The 19,164-nt window shown below is 38.0% G+C and overlaps 1 protein-coding gene across 1 annotated transcript in view; it reads right to left on the minus strand.

Moving 5' to 3' along the window:
• SPESP1 (sperm equatorial segment protein 1) overlaps positions 1 to 18,586 on the minus strand; it is a 32,733-nt gene extending 14,147 nt beyond the window's left edge. Inside the window, exon 1 of the mRNA XM_042941567.1 lies at positions 18,339 to 18,586. Within this exon, the coding sequence (XP_042797501.1) occupies positions 18,339 to 18,399 (61 nt within the window). The 5' untranslated portion in view covers positions 18,400 to 18,586. The remainder of the gene's footprint in view (positions 1 to 18,338) is intronic.
• Between the last annotated feature and the right edge of the window lie 578 nt (positions 18,587 to 19,164).

Raw genomic sequence — 19,164 nt, forward strand, 5'->3', positions numbered from 1 at the left:
TATTGTTATCAAGCCATTTTAGTCAACAGAACTAAAAAATATACATGAACAGACATTCATTTTTACTGATCTTTTCCAGCTGAGTTTTAACATTAAGGCACACCAACCTGAATTTTAAACCCCCTATCTAAATTATAATTGCATTCCTTTTTATAATATAATAAGCCATACAACTATTACTTTTAGCTGGAAATCTTGATTAAAACTGACATAATTATTGGTTCTGTCAATAACAATTTATTAATATTAAAACTTACCATAAAAATACTAATGAATAACAAGGTTAAACATTACAATTGCTTTTGTATAATCGGACTACATTCCACTCCAACTAATGAATGGTCAAATTATCTTGTTTGGGGTTTTGTATAATTTTAAAAACCGTTTTGTTGTTAAATACACCACTGTCTGATATATTCTCTGTTCTAATTGCTTAATTTTAATGTTTTAACTGACAATTTTTTCTTAGTACAGCATTACAGTACTAGAGTTTAAAAAAAGCTTGTTCTTTTTTAGTACACTTTATGAGATGGATGAAAAATGTAAACAGTTTGAGCTGTCATATTCAAGAATCTTATTTGGTTAACCTAATGATTCATGTAGTTACATGAATAATCTTTCTCTCTACATAAGTTCTTTCTGGAGAAACCCAGTTTTGTAAGTGTAAGTAATTTAGAAAATTCCAGTCACTTAAATTCCTATGCAAGATTTTAAATAATTGCAAGTATTAAAATATAATACTTGTAAACTAGTCTAGGCTAGTAATATTTTATCACTTAGTTCAGGCCTGTGATTTGTGTACCTCATTGTATGTATATTATGAATTTAAAATGTCATGCTTATAACTCTGTTTTGCATTATAGTTACTGGACATTAACACAAAGATAAAACAAAAATATCATTTTTAAAGAATAGTTTATAAAATTTAATCTTATCAATAAATGCTATTTTCACTGTAATGTAACTAATTGAACACATTCTATAAACCAAGCTATATTTCCTAGTTTCATCATGCCATAAATTTTATTACTTTAAACTGAGACAAAATTAACATAAAATTTCTTAAATTTAAGATTATGGATATGACAGTATAATTCATAAGATTTTTTTCTTCTACCAAAGAGTTAGGAGTGGTCTGGTTCCCTTGTCTCACCTGAGAAACTATGGTTTTTGTGGCCAGAGATATTACAAATTTTTAGAAATTAAAAAATGTGATTTTTTTTTTTTACCTCTAGTCAGTCATTTTAAACCGCAAATCATGGTTTTAACATGTAAATTAAGTGGCTTCTTTTCTTTTTTTAAAGAAACTGAATAACAAACCCAAGAAAACCTAGTGCCCTATTATCTATGCAAATATATTGTAAATTAATTGAGTTTTTAAAATATTTGGAAGTCTCAAGTTCTTACAAATGCACTATCAAGCATCAATTAAAATATCTAATTGTATACATAAAACTTCCAATTGTTAAGAGGTGTAAAAAACCAAATAATTTCTTCTACAATGTCTATTTAAGAGAACGAATATATATGACTATGTTCATAAAAATCCAAAAGGCTACACCTTTATTTGTTTCTGGAGAGATTTCCTAATTGGTAAAGCTAAAATGGTATTATGCATTAACTGTTTTAACTAACAATTTTTTTTCCACAAAAAACTTACACTCAAAAATGAAAAAAAAAGAAAAAAAGGTTCTATGCTTCTAAGAAGTGACAGTATGACAAAAATTACAATAAAATGTAATGATAATAATAAAATGCTAATATTAAAAATCTTATACAGTAATATACCCAGTTCCTTGAGACTAAAGTTTTAAGAGAGGAAAACCATGGAAACAGCTTGATTTCAGGACGGGTTAAGATGGCAGAGAAGTAAGGGGACCGGGATTTTCCTTGTCCCTCAAACACAGCTGTATTGAGGTCAGATCACTCGGAGCACCTAGGAAATGGATGTGGAGTGACATCAAGATCTCCACAGTTGGAGGGAGACAGCTTGGCAGGATGGAGCCTCTGGAGCTAAAACTTGGAGGTACAAAAGTGAGCGACTTTCTCCAAACGGAGCTGGAAGCCATTGCCATGCTCCTGGGGAAGAGGGAGCCAGCCCTGGAATGCATAGTGGAGTGTAGCCATCTCAGGGGCACACTGGGAGAGAACAGTCCTCTTCCCAGAGTACTGTAAGAAGAGGGTTTACTGCCTCCCCAAGGACAAAACACCCTGCAGGTGCCAGCCAAAGGCCTTTTATCAGCAGGGCAGAGTGGTGCTACTCCAGAACAGGGTCTGCACAGTGCAGGGTCATTTAAGACATCAGATTTTGAATCCCAGTTGAGCTCCTAGAGGCACAGGAGAACTGTGGCACAGGGCAAGCTGACTGCCCTCCATACTCTGTGAGGGCTGCCTGAACGGCATGATTTGCAACACCTGGTCAGAGGAGGAGAGATTGGGTGTCGCCATTTTCCTCCTCAACACCAACATGAAGGGACTTCAGGGAGCAGGACAGTGGGCTCCCAATGGAAGTGGTACCAATTTACACCAAACCCTGCCCCTTGGTGCCTGGCAACTGCTTATCTACTGGAGCAAGACTGACCCAACACAAAGTCAGCCTCTCCTCCAGACCAGCACAGCCAACAGACAATTGTTTTTGTTTTTTAATTTTAGTTTATCTTATTATTCTAGATTCTCTCTTTTTTTTTTCTTTTGGAATCAAGCCCATACTTCCTGTTTTTTTTTTTATTGGTCAATTCTTATTTTATATACATTATAAATATAAATATATAAATACAATTTTTTTGATCAGGCATTTTTATTCTATTCTTTTTCCACCTTTTCTCTATCTTGTTCTTCTTTATTTTCCTTTCTCTTTCTCTGGATTTAGCCTTACAGTTTTTTGATTCTGTTTGGTCTTCTTTTTTACCCTTTAATTTTTCTTTTTTTATGGGATCAGGCTTCCCCCCACCCCCACTCCACTTTTTTTCCTTTTCTTTTTCCAGGGTTACTTCAACAAACAAATCAAAGCACACCGGGTTGAAGGTTCCAAACATTCCACCACTATAAGCAAGTAAAGAGCTCTGCAGAGGTGGGATAGAGCAGCTGAAACTCAACAACAGAATGCATGAAACATACACAAAAAACACTTCCTGAAGTCCCAGGACCTGGACAGGGTATGAGCACTTTTTAATATAGTAATACTCTCAGGTGCAGGTCACATAACAAGCTTTTAAAAAACACAAAAGACAGAAACTTAGCCAAAATGACAAAATGGAGGAATTCTCCCCAAAAGAAAATTCAAGAAGAAATCACAGCCAGAGAATTGCTCAAAACACATAAACAATATATCTGAAAAAGAATTTAGAGTAACAGTCATAAGACTAACAGCTGGGCCTGAAAAAGCATAGAAGGCACCAGAGAATCCTTGCTATAGACATCAAAGACCTAAGAACTAGTCCCGATGAATTAAGAAATGTTGTAACTGAGATGCAAAATAAACTAGACACAGTGACAGCAAGGGTGGAAGAAGAAGGGGAAAGAATAGGTGAAATAGAAGATAAAATCATGGAAAATGATGAAGCTGAAAACAAGAGGGAAAGGAAATTACTAGATCATGAGAGGAGAATTGGAGAACTAAGTGAATCCATGAAACGAAACAATATCCGTATCATAGGAGTTCCAGAAGAAGAACTAGAGGAAGGGGAAGAGGGTTTATTTGAACAAATTATAGCTGAGAACTTTCCTAATATGTGGATGGAAATAGGCATTCAAGTCCAAGAGGTACAGAGAACTCCCTTCAAAACAAAAATGAAACAAAAACAAAAACCCCACAACATATCATAGTGAAACTGACAAAATACAAAGATAAAGAGAATTCTGAAAGCAGCTAGGGACAAACAGTCCTTAACCTACAAGGGTAGACACATAAGGGTAGTAGGAGACCTGTCCACTGAAACTTGGCAGGCCACAAGGAAATGGTAGGAAATAATCAATGTGCTGAATAGGAAAAACATGCATCCAAGAATCATTTATCCAGCAAGGCTGTCATTCAGAATAGAAGGATAGATAAAGGCTTTCCCAAACAAAAACTAAAGGAGTTCATGACCACTAAGCCAGCCATGCAAGAGATCCAAAGGGGGACTCTGTGAGTGGAAAGCAGCAAAGACTACAAAGGACCAGAGACATCACCACAAACGCAAAACCTACAGGTAACACAATGGCACTAAATCCATATCTTTCAATAATCATTCTGAATGTAAATGGACTAAATGCCCCAATCAAAAGACACAGGGTATCAGAATGGATAAAAAAACAAGATCTGTCAATATGCTGCCTACAAGAGATTAATTTTAGACCTGAGAACAACTGCAGACTGAAAGTGAGGGGATGGGGAACCATTTCATGCTAATGGATGTCAAAGAAAGCCAGAGCAGCCATACTTACATCAGACAAACTAGATTTCAAAACAAAGACTGTAACAAGAGACGAAGAAGGGCATTATATCATAATTAAGGGGTCTATCCATCAAGAAGAGCTAACAATTATAAATATTTATGCCCCCAACTTAAAACACCCAAATATATAAATCAATTGATCACAAACATAAGCAAACTTAGTGATAATAATACTATAATTGTAGGTGACTTTAACACTCCACTTACGTCAATGGACAGATCACCTAGGCAGAAAATCAATAAGGAAAACAACGGCTCTGAATGACACATTGGACCAGATGGACTTAACAGATATATTCAGAACTTTTCATCCTAAAGCAGCAGAATACACATTCTCAAGTGCACATGGAACATTCTCCAAAACAAATCACATACTGGGTCACAAAACAGTCCTCAACAAGTACAAAAAGATTGAGATCATAACTATGCATATTTTCAGATCACAACACTAGGAAACTTGAAATCAGCAACAAGAAAAAAAAATTGAAAGCCCCCAAATACTTGAAGGTTAAGAACATCTTATTAAAGAATGAATGGGTTAATCAGGAAATTAAAGAAGAAATTTAAAAATACATGGAAGCAAATGAAAATTAAAACATGACAGTCCAAACCCTTTAGGATGCAACAAAGTCATCCTAAGAGGAAATACATTGTAATTCAGGACTATCTCAAGAAGCAAGAAAGGTCCCAAATACACAACCCAACTGTACGCCCAAAGGAGCTAGAAAAGCAGCAGCAAATAAAGCCCAAAGCCAGCAGAAGAAGGAAAATAATAAAGATTAGAGCAGAAATACACATAGATTAAAAAAAAAAACCAAAAACAGATCAATGAATCTAAGAGCTCATTTTCTGAAAGAATAAACAAAACTGATAACCCCCTAGCCAGACTTCTCAAAAAGAAAAGAGAAACCAAATAGATAAAACCATGAATGAAAGAGGAGAGATCACAACCAACACCACAGAAATACAAACAATTATTAGAGAATACTATGACAAATTATATGCCAACTGGACAATCTGGAAGAAATGGACAAATTCCTAGATACTCACACATTACCAAAACTCAAACGGGAAGAAATAGAAAATTTGAATGGACACATAACCAGCAAAGAAATTGAATCAGTTATCAAAAATCTCCTAACAACTAAGAGTCCTGGGCCAGATGGCTTCCCAGGGGAATTCTATCAGACATTTAAAGCAGAGTTAATACCTATTCTGCTCAAACTATTCCAAAACATTGAAATGCAAGGAAAGCTTCCAGACTCATTCTATGAAGCCAGCATTACCTTGATTCCAAAACCAGGCAAAGACCTCTCTAAAAAGAAGAATTACTGGCTAATATCCCTGATGAACATGAATGTAAAAACTTCTCAACAAGATACTAGCAAATCTAATCCAACAGTACTTTAAAAGAGTTATTCACCATGATCAAGTGGGATTCATTACTGGGCTGCAGGGCTGGTTCAATATTCACAAATCAATCATGATACATCACATTAATAGAAGAAAGGATAAGAACCATATGATCCTGTCAACAGATACAGAAAACGCGTTTGACAAAATACAGCATCCTTTCTTAAAAAAAAAACAAAAACCCTCAAGAAAGTTGGAATAGAAGGAAAATACTTTAACATCATAAAAGCCATTTATGAAAGACTCACAGCTAATATCATCATCAATGGGGAAAAACTGAGAGCTTTACCCCTGAGATCAGGAACACGACAGGGATGTCCACTCTCACCACTGTTGTTTAATACAGTATTAGAAGTCCTAGCCTCAGCAATCAGACAACAAAATGAAATAAAAGGCACCCAAATTGGCAAATAAATCAAACTTTCACCTTTTGCAGAAGACATGATACTCTACATGGAAAACCAAAAGACTTGACAAAAAAACTGCTAGAGCTAATACGCAAATTCAGCAAAGTCACAGGATATAAAATCAATGTACAGAAATCAGTTGCATTTTTATACACCAATAATGAAGCAACAGAAAGAGATATCAAGGAATTGATCCCATTTACGATTGCACCAAAAACCTAGCATAAAACACCTAGGAATAAACCTAACCAAAGAGGTAAAAGATCTGTATGCTGAAACTTAGAAAGCTTATGAAAGAAACTGAAGAAGACACAAAGAAATTGAGAAACATTCCAAGCTCATGGATTGGAAGAACATTGTTAATAATGTCAATATTACCCAAAGCAATCTACCCAATGCAATCCCTATCAAAATAGCACCAGCATTCTTTACAGAGCTCAAGAAAACAATCCTAACATTTGTATGCAACCACAAAAGACCCTGAATAGCCAAAGTAATGTTGAAAAAAGAAAACCAAAGCTGGAGGCATCACAATCCCACACTTTAACCTATATTACAAAGGTATAATCACCAAGACAGTATGCTATTGGCACAAAAAACAGGCACATAGCTCAACAGTATAGAACAGAGAACTCAGAAATGGACCCACAAATATATGGCCAACTAATCTTTGACAAAGCAGGAAAAAGTATCCAATGGAGAAGACAGTCTCTTTAGCAAATGGTGCTGCGAAAACTGGACAGCAACATGCAAAAGAATGAAACTGAACCACTTTCTTACACCATACATAAAAATAAATTCAAAATGGATGAGAGACCTAAATGTGAGACAGGAAACCATCAAAATCCTACAGGAGAAAACAGGCAGCAATCTCCTTGACCTCAGTCACAGCAACTACTTACTTGACATGTCCCCAGAGGCAAGGGAAATAAAAGCAAAACTGAACTATTGGGACCTCATCAAGACAAAAAGCTTCTGCACAGTGAAGGAAAGAATCAACAAAACTGAAGGCAACCAACAGAATGGGAGAAGGTATTTGCAAATGACGTATCAGATAAAGAGTTAGTATCTAAAATCTATAAAGAACTTACCAAACTCAACATCCAAAAAACATAATCCAGTGAAGAAACGGGCGGAGGATATGATAGACACTTTTCCAAAGAAGACATCCAGATGGCAAACAGACACATGAAAAGATGCTCAACATCACTCATCATCAGGGAGATACAAATCAAAACCACAATGAGACACTACCTCAGAATGCCTAAAATCAACAACACAGGAAACACATGTTGGTGAGGATGTGGAGAAACGGGAATGCTCTTGCACTGTTGGTAGGAATGCAAACTGGTACAGCCACTCTGGAAAACAGTATAGAGGTTCCTCAAAAAATTAAAACTAGAACTACCCTATGACCCAGCAATTGCACTACTAGATATTTAGCCAAAGGATACAAAAATGCTGATTTGAAGGGGCACATACACCCCAACATTTATAGTAGCCCTATCAACAATAGCCAAATTATGGAACGAGGCCAAATGTCCATCAACTGATGAATGCAGTAAGAAAATGTGGTATATGTATATATACAATGGAATACTACTTGGTTATGAAAAAGAATGAAATCTTGCCATTTGCAACAACATGGATGGAACTGGAAGGTATTATGCTAAGTGAAATAAGTCACTCAGAGAAAGACAGGTATCATATGATTTCACTTATACGTGGAATTTGAGAAAGTTAACAGATGAACATAGGGGAAGGGAAGGAAAAATAAGATAAAAACAGAGAGGGAGGCAAACCATAAGAGACTTTTAAATACAGAGAATGAACTGAGGGTTGATAGGGGAGTGGTGGTGGATTAAATGGGGAATGGGCATTAAGGAGGGCACTTTTCGGGATGAGCACTGCATGTCATATGTAAGAGACGAATCACAGGGTTCTACTCCTGAAGCCAAGACTATACTGTATGTTAACTAATTTCAGAACAATAAAATAAAATAAAATAAAATAAAATAATAAATTTAAAAAAAAAAATAAGGAAAAACATGTCACTCTGAATCTTGGGCAAAGAGTCAATAGTTTCTAAGCTGAATTAAAAAGGAAAACTAGGGGCGCCTGGGTGGCTCAGTCGGTTGGGTGTCTGACTTTGGCTCAGGTCGTGATCTCATGGTTCATGGGTTCGAGCCCTGCGTCTGGCTCTGTGCTGACAGCTCAGAGCCTGGAGCCTCCTTAGAGGCTCTGTGTCTCCCTCTCTCTCTGCCCCTCCCCCACTCAAGCTCTGTCTCTGTGTCTCTCAAAAGTAAATAAACATTAAAAAAATTAAAAAAAAAAAAAAAGGAAAACTAGGGGCGCCTAGGTGGCTCAGTCAGATAAGTGTCTGACTTCGGCTCAGGTCACGATCTCACAGTTCATGGGTTCGAGACCTACATTGGGCTCTGTGCTGACAGCTCAGAGCCTGAAGCCTGCTTCAGATGTGTGTCTCCCTCTCTCTCTGCCCCTCCCCTGCTCATGCTCTCTCTCTCTCAAAAATAAATAAACATTAAAAAAATTTTTTTAAGGAAAACTAAACCACTCCTACCTCCTTTGGTTAAAAAAAAAAAGGAGGGGGAATATAATTTTTAAAAAATGTACATGTAATTCACGGGCACCTGGGTGGCTTAGTCGGTTGGGAATCTGATTCTTGATTTCAGCTCAGGTCATGATCTCACCTTGTGGGTTCAAGCCTCATGTCAGGCTCTGTGCTGACAGTGTGGAGCCTGCTTGGGATTCTCTCCTTCTCCCTCTCTCTCTGCCCCTCCTGTGTTCTCTCTCTCTCTCTCTCTCAAAATAAATAAAAATATACATGTAATTCAAATTTGAGAACTTATACTTTAAAGGATAAAAAAAATACCGGGCTCTAATAAAAGTAAGTAATTTTAATATTTCTTTGGGGAGTTTCTTACTTAATGCTACAATTTAAAATTCTGGAAGAATATTGGTAAAATGTAGCTCTTTTAAAAAACTTTACTTTTTAAAAAAGTATTTTTTTTTTTATGTGCTTCATTTGTGTGGTGATTGTATTGCTATCACAGAATACAAAACTCAAAAGTAAATAAAGCATATCCAAACCTATGCACAATTTGGATTTCTGCATTTAAGCTAATGTACCTAAACTTTTTGAGAAATGTACTGAAAAACATAAATATAATGTGAATATGCAATTTCACTTAAAATGTGCTACAAACAAAATATCTGGTGTCTTAAAAATTAGTTATAATATTATAAAATCATAATGACCAACAGAATTCTTCCATTAAAATGTTTTATGTATAGATTTTAAGTGTTATAATTCACTGATAATGTTTAACATGAATTGTATTTTATTTTGACATTAACTTGATTATATTTCCTGACATTCTTAATTATGGATGTATAAGCTAACATTTAAATTAATAATATGTATTTCTCTAAAGACTTAGAAGAAAAACATTGAGGTTTGGCATCAAACTGCCTGTAAGTTAAAAGGAATGTTGCTAATAAAGTAATGTACATTGGTTAACTGCCTATAAAAATAAAAAATTAAGGGAGAATTTTAGACAAACTCTCAAAATATTGAATTTATTTACATTCTATCTCAATTATTTAGGTAGAGTATTATGAATCACTAGTCAGATAAAATTCGATCTAAATTTAGATGTCTGATGGTCTATTAAGACTCCTCTCTCCTTTCTAATATCTAGTACTTTCTTTATACACAAACTAGAAAATAATATAAAGAAAAGCATTGCAAACATACTTCCAACATATTTTGACCAAAATTAAAAATAAAATCAGGTTATCACATAATTCCCATGTATGCTCTACTTAGGTATTCTTGCTTATTTGTAAAACACATGGTCTCTTCCACTAAGTCCCAAATAAAATGTTTTAAAACAATGTATCTGGACTTTCACTTCCAAAAAGATAGCATGCACTTTTCCTCTATTCTTCCCACTAAGTAGAGTTAAAAACCCTGGATACCATATACAAAACAAGTAATCTGAAAGGCAGAGAGAAGACAGACTAACTAGGAACTTCAAGACCTAAGGAATGACACAGCAGTGAGTTCCCTGGGTTTTCTTTTTGCCCACACACACCTCAAACTAGAGACTGGAGAAGCTGGCAACTGAGAAACACCAATGGATGCAGACAAAAAATTTTCCAAGAGAAGACTGCTCTCTATAGCCAAAGGACAAGTAGAACGGTAGCCTAGCAAGACAGAAAGCTTTTAGGCAATAACCATCCTATTCCAGCCAAACACCATAGAAAACCTTATAGCCCTATGGCCAGTAGCAAAGGCTGAGTGGAGAACCCAGACTTTTACCCTCATCAGGCAGGCTTCAGTAAGGTGCTCCAACCTCTCTGCCTTTATCTCATAGAAGTGCTGCTACCAGGTATGAATTAATACCTTCTCTTCCGGTAGAGAAGGCTGAGGAGCAGCTGGGACTCTCATCTTCACCATGTGGTAACAAGGCAACATTCATTTAAATCTATAAATCAGTTAAATGTCTAATTCAGTCAATCTGTAACAGAAGATATAAATAAGATCTAGAGTCTTACAACATAATACCAAAAATATCCAGGTTTTAATCAAAAGACACTGGTCACAACAAGAACCAAGAAAATCTCCATTTGAATGAGCAAAGGCAGCAAAAGAAGCCAGCACGAAGATGACACAGATGTTAGAATCATCTGACAGGGATTTAAAAGCAGCTATCATAAAAATGCTACAACAAGCCATCATGCACATGCTTGACACAAATGAATAATAGAAAGTCTCAGCAAAGAACAAGAAAATCTCAGCAAAGAAACAGAATATATAAAGAAGAACCAAACTGAAAGTTTTGAACTGAAAAACACAAAGACTAAAATGAAAAAAACCTTCATGGATAGGCTCACAACAGAATGGAGGGGACAGAGGAAAGAATCAGTGAACTGGAAGACAGAACAATGGGAAATACCTAATGTGAAAAATAGAAAATGGACTGGAAACAAAAAAATGAACAGAGCCTCAGAGACTTGTGAGACTGTAACGAAAAGGCCTAACATTCATGTCATCTAAGTCTTCGAACATTCAAGTCATCCAAGAAGAAAGAGGTTGAGTCTGAAAAAGTAATCAAAGACATATTAATAATAACTGGAAAAAACTCCAAGTTTGGCAAAAGACATGAACTTATAGATTCAAAAAGCTAAGTGAACTTCAAACAAAATAAACCAAAAGAAATCCATGCTAAGACATATGGTCAAACTTCTGAAAACTAAAGACAAAGGAAAAAAAAAAGAAATAACACCTTATCTATAGTGGAAAAACAATCTGAATGACAACTGGAATTCTTATGAGAAACCATGGAGATCAGCAATATTTGTCAAGAGTTAAAAAAAAACAAAAAACCCAAAACTGTCAACCTGGAATTCTCTACCAAGGGAAAATATCCCTCAGGAATGAAAGAATGATCAATACCTCTCAGATGAAGGACAATTGAAAGAAGTTGCTGTCCAAAGACCTACCCTAAAAGAATGGCTAAATGAGGTTTGTTCAATAGAAAGAAACTGATAAAAGAAGGAATATTGGAACACTGAGAAGGGAGAAAGAACAAAAGGAAGAGCAAAAGCATGAGTAAAAGCCTGAGTAAATGCAACAGTTTCTTTCTCTTGAGTTTTCCAAATTACATTTGATAGCTGAAGCAAAATTTGCAATACTCTGGTTCTCACTGTATGTAGAGGAAATATTTAACGCAATTAGGCAATTATACTGCAAATGGGAGAGGTAAAGGACATAAAGGGAGGTAAGGTTTTGTTTAAAAATTTTTTTTTTTAACATTTATTTACTTTTGAGAGACAGAGCACAAATGGGGGAGGGGCAAAGAGAGAATGAGACACAGAATCCGAAGCAGGCTCCAGGCTCTGAGTTGTCAGCACAGAGCCCAATGTGAGCTCGAACCCACAAACCGTGAGATCAGACCTGAGCTGAAGTCGCATGCTTAACTGAGCCACCCAGGTGCCCCAGGGAGGTAAGGTTTTGACATTTCATTCAAACTGGTAAAATGTTGATACCAATAGACCGTGATAAGTTATATATGCATAATGTAATACGTAGGTTATACAAAGAAATACACTCAAAAACACCTTAAGTCAGATGGAATTCTAAAAAAAAAAAATCTGTATCTCTCAATATAAGATGGGTGCTATCTGACCATGTAATATACAACTTATGTTTAAAAAACAAAGGCTTTTTTTTTTAATTTTAGGGAAAGAGAGAGAGAGAGAGAGAGAGAGAAAGAGCATACGAATGGGGGAGAGGAGCAGAAGGGGAGAGGAGTAGTGTTGGAGAGGAAAAGTGGTAGGGGGATAGAGAAAGGAAGAGAGAATCTTGAGCAGGTGGCATGCTCGGTACAGAGCCCGCTGCAGGGCTCTATCCTACGACCCAGGGCTCATGACCTGAATCAAACTCAAGAGTTGGAAGCTCAACTGACTGAGCCACCGAGGTGCCCCTAAAAAACGAAGGCTTTAAAGCCCAAAAATACTGTTAATTTTTAAATGTGTGGTTTGGTATAAGAATACATACCTGGTAAGGTAGTAGTAAAATGTTCCTTATAATTGGGGGAAACTCAGTAAACTTTTTAACTTTCATACAAAGACAAAGAAGTTAAAGTTCAATGGAATACCTCTGGTCCTTGTGCTTTAAGGACTCACATGTTTTTACTTTGCCCATGGCCTGTAACCTCGATAGGGAAACTGGTGATCACACTCAAAATTTAACTAAGAATCATGGATGCCCATTTTTTTAAAGGTTCAAATATAACTAGGATTTTTATTACCACAAGAATGAAAAACGGAATGGTTTTATTGATAAGGAACTCATGTATATAAAGCTTAATATAGATCCAAGCAAGGAATCATGTATAGGTGGACCAGACTCTGGTTGAATGTCCTTAACTTTGGAGAACAATTTCTTTCTATTTTCCACCCATGTCATTAAGTGGGCTCACAAATAGACTTCCCTTATTCTACAGAAGTGCTGCAAATAAGAATTAATATCTGAAATATTTCATCACATAAGAACTGCCAGCTAACACACCAACACCTTCAAATTAAAATGAACTTAAATCACAAAGATGAAGTACTTCCAACTCAAATCAAAGTTCTAATAACTGTGCTTCATTAGGGGGGTACACTCAAAGAATGGTCACAAAGAGAAACATTCTATCTTGTTATTCATCCAGCAGTTTTCCTATAATTTGTTAATTCACATTTAAATTTTTGCTGACAGGTAAAATCAACAATTATGTTCCCATGAATTAAGTGTTCCAGTTAAAGAAATATAACTTTAGGGTTGGGGGTGGAGGAAATAGAGAGAGAGTCTGGTAAAAGGGTACAAACTTGCAGTTATAAAATGAGTAAGGCCTGAGGATCTAATGTATAACATATATACACTTGATCTTAGCCAAAAGGCCAAGAAGCGATAATGTATAACATATATAACATGGGGACTATGGTTGATATATACACAAAAAGGTAATTATGTAAGGTGATGCACTAATTAACTCAATAGTGGGAATCCTTTCACAGTATAGACATATATCAAATCATCACATGGTATACTTTAAATATATTAGTTTTCTCGGTTACACCTCAATAAGGCTGGGGGAGAAAAAAGAACTGTAACTTTGGGCTTTGCACTTCTTGGTATTTATGTTCTTGGTTAGTGTCTTCCCATAATGAATATGGGCTTGCCCAATGTGACTATCTTGGCCTATAGAGACATTAGTGAGTCTGACACACCTTAAGCTTGATAAGAACTTGCATACTGGGGTCCTGTAAAACTCCCTTTTAGAAGCAAGCTGCCATGGTAGAAAGACATTTGGGCTAGACTACTGAAAGATAAGAAATCATGTAGAGAAAGACCTTGGAAGATAAGAAGCCATGTTGGATGTTCTCATCCCACTTGAGCTTCCAGCTGATTACAGCTGAATGACTGACCTCAACTCCACCTTATGAGGCAGAACTGTCCTGCTGAGCCCAGTCAACCCATAGACTCATGAGAAATAATAAATTTGGGGGGTGTTACTTTATTCTGCAACACATAACCAAAAAAGTGTCATATATTTATGTACACACACACATTTTTAAGTAATCCCTACACCCAACATGGGGCTTGAACTCACAACCCTGACATCAAGAGTCACATATTCTTGGGGCACCTGGGTGGCTCAGTCAGTTGAGTGTCTGACTCGGCTCAGGTCATGATCTGGCAGTCTGTGAGTTTGAGCCCCACATTGGGCTCTGTGCTGACAGCTCAGAGCCTGGAGCCTGCTTCAGATTCTGTCTCCCTCTCTCTCTGCCCCTCCCCCGCTCATGCTCTTTCTCTGTTAAAATAAATAAACGTTAAAAAAAAATTTTTTTTGAAGAGTCGCATATTCTACCAACTGAGCCAGCCAGGCACCCCAAATTACATTTTTTAAAAGGGATACAAATTTAATTCAGGTAAAAGGTTAAAAATCAGAAAGTTATCCCAGGAGTAATGTTAAATTTTAATTGGAACCAAAACAAACTGATGACTTTGAAATATATCTCTTCTAGTTCTGTTCAATAAAATGATGTAAATAACAATATCACCCCATCATGTAAGTCCGATATGTATCCCAGGTACTTTAATCTCTAATACTATGTCCTATGTCTCCTCAGAAGGATGGTCGATCCCACTGAAAGAAGGGAAGATAAAAAGTGGTCTTGGGACAACCAGCTAATGAGAGAAAACAAGAAGTCTTTAAAAACACATGAGATCCTACCAAAACAACACAAAAAACAGCTCAAAAGAACAGACAGACAGGACTTTTTTCTGATAAAACATCGAAGGACAGCCTAATGCAACTACTGTTACGCCTCCCCTCTGGACATTCCATATTAGATAACATGCTCCTCATAAACATTAATGAGGTATGTTACAACGTTGCATGTACAGGTTTGAGAGACCCTCCCAGAGCCATAGCCTTGGGCCTTGAAACAGTGTAAAGTGAACTTGCAGCACCAGAACCAAGTGAATTTGATCTTTTGATTGTACTTGAAATAAATAAAAGGAATCTGCTTTTCTTTTGAATTTATTTGCCAATACATTTCAACAATTATTATTGCTGTTTGCTGCTTTACTACTTCCTTTGCCTTCTGTGGTCTATTAGGACAAAGGCCTTCCTAGGGACAAAGATAGATGCCAAAAAACTTATATATTTAGCCTTCTTTAAACACCAATCTAGAGAAGCAAGTTAAGAGGTTTTCTGATCCTAGCTTGAAACAATCCTATATCAATAACTCTACTTTTGCTGATCGATCCAAAGAGATAACCAGGGGGGAAAAAAATCAATTTAATTATAAGATATAAAAAAGAGCCTGCACGGCTCAATTGGTTAGGAGTCTGACTCTTGATTTTGGCTCAGGTCATGTGATCAAGGCTCGCGTGGGGCTCTCCGCTGATAGCTGGGAGACTGCTTGGGATTCTTTCTTCTTTTCTCTCTCCCCCTCCCCTGCTCACATGTGTGAGCACACATGACCACCGTCTCTCTCAAAATAAATAAACTGAAAAAAAAAAAAAAGAAAAGAAAAGAAAAAGAGCCCAAAAGCTAGTATTTCACATTCTTGTGTTTGTAGCTTCAGGCTTATGAATATTTGGTGACTTAAAATTATAAAAGGCAAATCGTATAATTTATTTTAATAATATTTAAATATAGAACTATAGATACTTTCGAAGTTACAATTTTCTTTTAAAGCAACCAGAACTCTCATTAAGAAGTAAAGCAAGTTATACACCACCAACACATGAAAGGGGTATGATTTTTAAATGTGGTAATATTTAAAACTAAAACTATGGAAAAATAAGATACAAGAAAATTAATTGAGTGTATACAAATTTAAGTATATGGTACAAAGGTGATGCATGCACCATCAGGAGGTGTATGCATGTGGAAGAATCCAAGCCTCACTCATGTCAAACTGAACTTGGATTAAAGTGGTACTAGCTAAACTTGGGTTGGGCACATTAGAAAGGTATGGACAGTTAAAAGAAGTACTGAGGTTTTCAAAAAAATGTAATTACTTAATAAAATACCTATGATATTTGTGTAAGATGACCTCAAAACTGTCTTAGTATTCTTGAAAAAAAAGGCAAAACTGTACTTTTCATTATAAAAATCTATGTGCCTTTTCTTTGGCATGACAGCATTTTTTATATGACTCTCACCCACACATGTTGGAATAGCGGCCATATAAAATAAAAAATACAAATTGGATTTAAACCAAACACAAGGATAAGCCTGGTTTCTTTTGGTGTACTTACTCCAAAAAATAAATAAACAGAATTAAAATTACCAAGAGAAAGAGAATGAGAGAGACAGAGAAAGTAGCCATGTAAACGTTGCTCTACATATCCCTTAATCCAATCCTGTGGAAAAGAAGTCAATTACATTTTCCAAGATATCCTCTGTCATCTGTATATATTTTCCTTATGTCTTGTGTCATCCGTATCTTCAACACAATACCACTCCTTTTTCTTTTCATTTCCTGCGAGCTTTACGAAAGCTTAGGGAAGAGGGCACACATACAAAAAAGAACAAGCCATGAAATGATGCAGTTAAGCAGGAGACTGCACTGAGTTAAGGATCCAGCAATCGCAGAGTGTGGTGTGTGACAATATTAACGTCACTTCAATTAAAGTCTCCATACATGTCAGTCAGTTGCGACTTACTGATCTATGGCTACCAAAATGCAATAACTGATGTTAGTAATAATGACCATCAGACATCACGAAAAGATATCTTCAGTATATTGTTCCTTTATGGCAAAGAAGAAAATTTTTACAAAAGATCTTTGTTCAGAATAGCTAACAATCATAAATGCTAGTACTTAAAGGGATGACTTTGGTATACGGCACTTTATCCAGAACTTTTCTCACCAGTATTCACTATTTAGGTTGTGTTGTATTTTCACTTCTTAAATCTAATTTTTTTTACTAAGACCTTTTAACAATTCTGAAATAGAGTTCTTCATAACTGGCATGCTCCTTAGTACTTTTTTCACACCTACCTGTTAAACTTTATTTATTTACTTGGGTAGGTCAACCCCAACATTAATAAAAGTTACAATGAACTACAGTTAAACTAGATGGATGAGCCTCACAGTTACATCTGGAATATCAGACATGCACTTAAATATTTCAAGGTGTCCTCGTCAACATAGTAGTCTTAGCACGTCTGATCTTGATCTTACTAGTTTTCAGCTATTGGGGAGGGGCAGGAACAAGTCGTAAGTTAGAATTCTGCTCAACGGAGGTTTTGAATCCTGTGCACTGGAGGATCCACTGTTGGGGGGCAGAGGGGGACACAGAGTGTCCTAGACAGCCACCACAATCCACCTGCTCTCCGTGTTTCACCACAGGGGTCAAACTTTTTCTGTAAAGGGCCCGAAGTAAACATTTTAGGCTTTGCACGCCATCCCGTCTCTGTGGCAACTACTTAACTCTGCTGTTAATGCGGTAAAGCAGCCATGGCCAATTAATAAAGGAATGCGCATGGCTGTGTTCCAATAAAACTTTATTTATCAACAATGCCACTGGAATTTCATAGTTTTCCACAAGTCAGGAGAGAGTATATCTCATATTCACCTTTAAAAACGTAAAAGCCATTCTTGGCCAGCCAACCTTACAAAAACAGGCCCCCTTGGCCCCACGGGCAGCAGTTTGCAGACCCCTGCTTTCTCTCACACGCAGCGACTCTGGCCAAGGGGAACGAGGTTAATGTCAAGGAATGTGTCCGCCAAGGACGAGGAGGTCACACCCGCCAGCCCAGCGCATCCCGGGTGACGCCTGGGACCCGCTGCATCGCTACCGGCGGCGCGGAGGTCGCGGCGGAGGAAGGCGCGAGTAGGAGAGGGATACACCTCCACAACGGAGGCCAGGACCCCGGGCAGTGAGGTGTGGGAAGAGTGCAGGACCGGGTCTCCGGCGGACCCCGGAGCAGGGAGCTTCCCCCAGGACTGTCCCCTGGGTCGCTGCCGCCGCAGGTCGGTCACTCACTCGGAAAGGCAGGCACGGATGAAAGCCATAGCAACAGCACAACTAGGACTAAGGACTTCATGGGCACCGTCCGCAGCACTCCGCCATGCGACGGGAACGTCCTGGGCCACCAGGCCGGGTACCTCAGGGCCGAAAAGAGAGGGTGTCAGCCGCGACAGTCCCTCCTCAGGGCCGTGGGCGCCCTGCAACGGTTGTCCCCAGCGCGCAGGCGCAGCGAGGGCTTGGGGGAGGGGAGCGCGAGTGGCCGAGGCCCGCCCCTTCCTGGAGCAGCGCGCAGGAGACTGGGCCACAACGTTCTGCCCCGCCCCGGTGCGCCTGCTCGCTTTGGCTTCCACGCTCCGTGGCAGGCGCCGGCTCCGAATGTCTTGACGCCCGGGCGACTTCTGGAGCTACGAGGGCTGGGATGTGGCAGAGCTCGGCCGGCCGGTGGAAGCTGGGCGTGTGGCGGTGCCTGGAGGGAGCTATGTGATGGAAGACATGGACAAGTAGCGTGGCAGTTGCAGCCGCGTGGAAGTGCTGTAGTGGGGGAAGCACTAGGCACCGTGGGCACAGAGGAGCCCCCCCCTCCCCAACCCAAAAGGGCGGGGAGGAGGTCCCCCCACGTGAAGAAAGCTGGACGCTCCCACTCCCAGAGAACGGGAAATCGTCCGTCTAATTGCAGCGATTGGGAGGGAGCAGATGTTGGAAGTGAGAGAGGAGAGCTAGGTAGTCATTAAAGCCACTTTAAGGGGCTTGGGTTTGTTTTGTTCAAAAGACGGCCCCCCCCGTTTTTTTTTTTTAAAAGACAAACTATGGAAACAAGCTATGGCGAATAGATGGGTGGGTT

The sequence above is a fragment of the Panthera leo genome, chromosome B3 (genome assembly GCF_018350215.1).
Source record: "Panthera leo isolate Ple1 chromosome B3, P.leo_Ple1_pat1.1, whole genome shotgun sequence".
Taxonomy (NCBI): Eukaryota; Metazoa; Chordata; class Mammalia; order Carnivora; family Felidae; genus Panthera; species Panthera leo.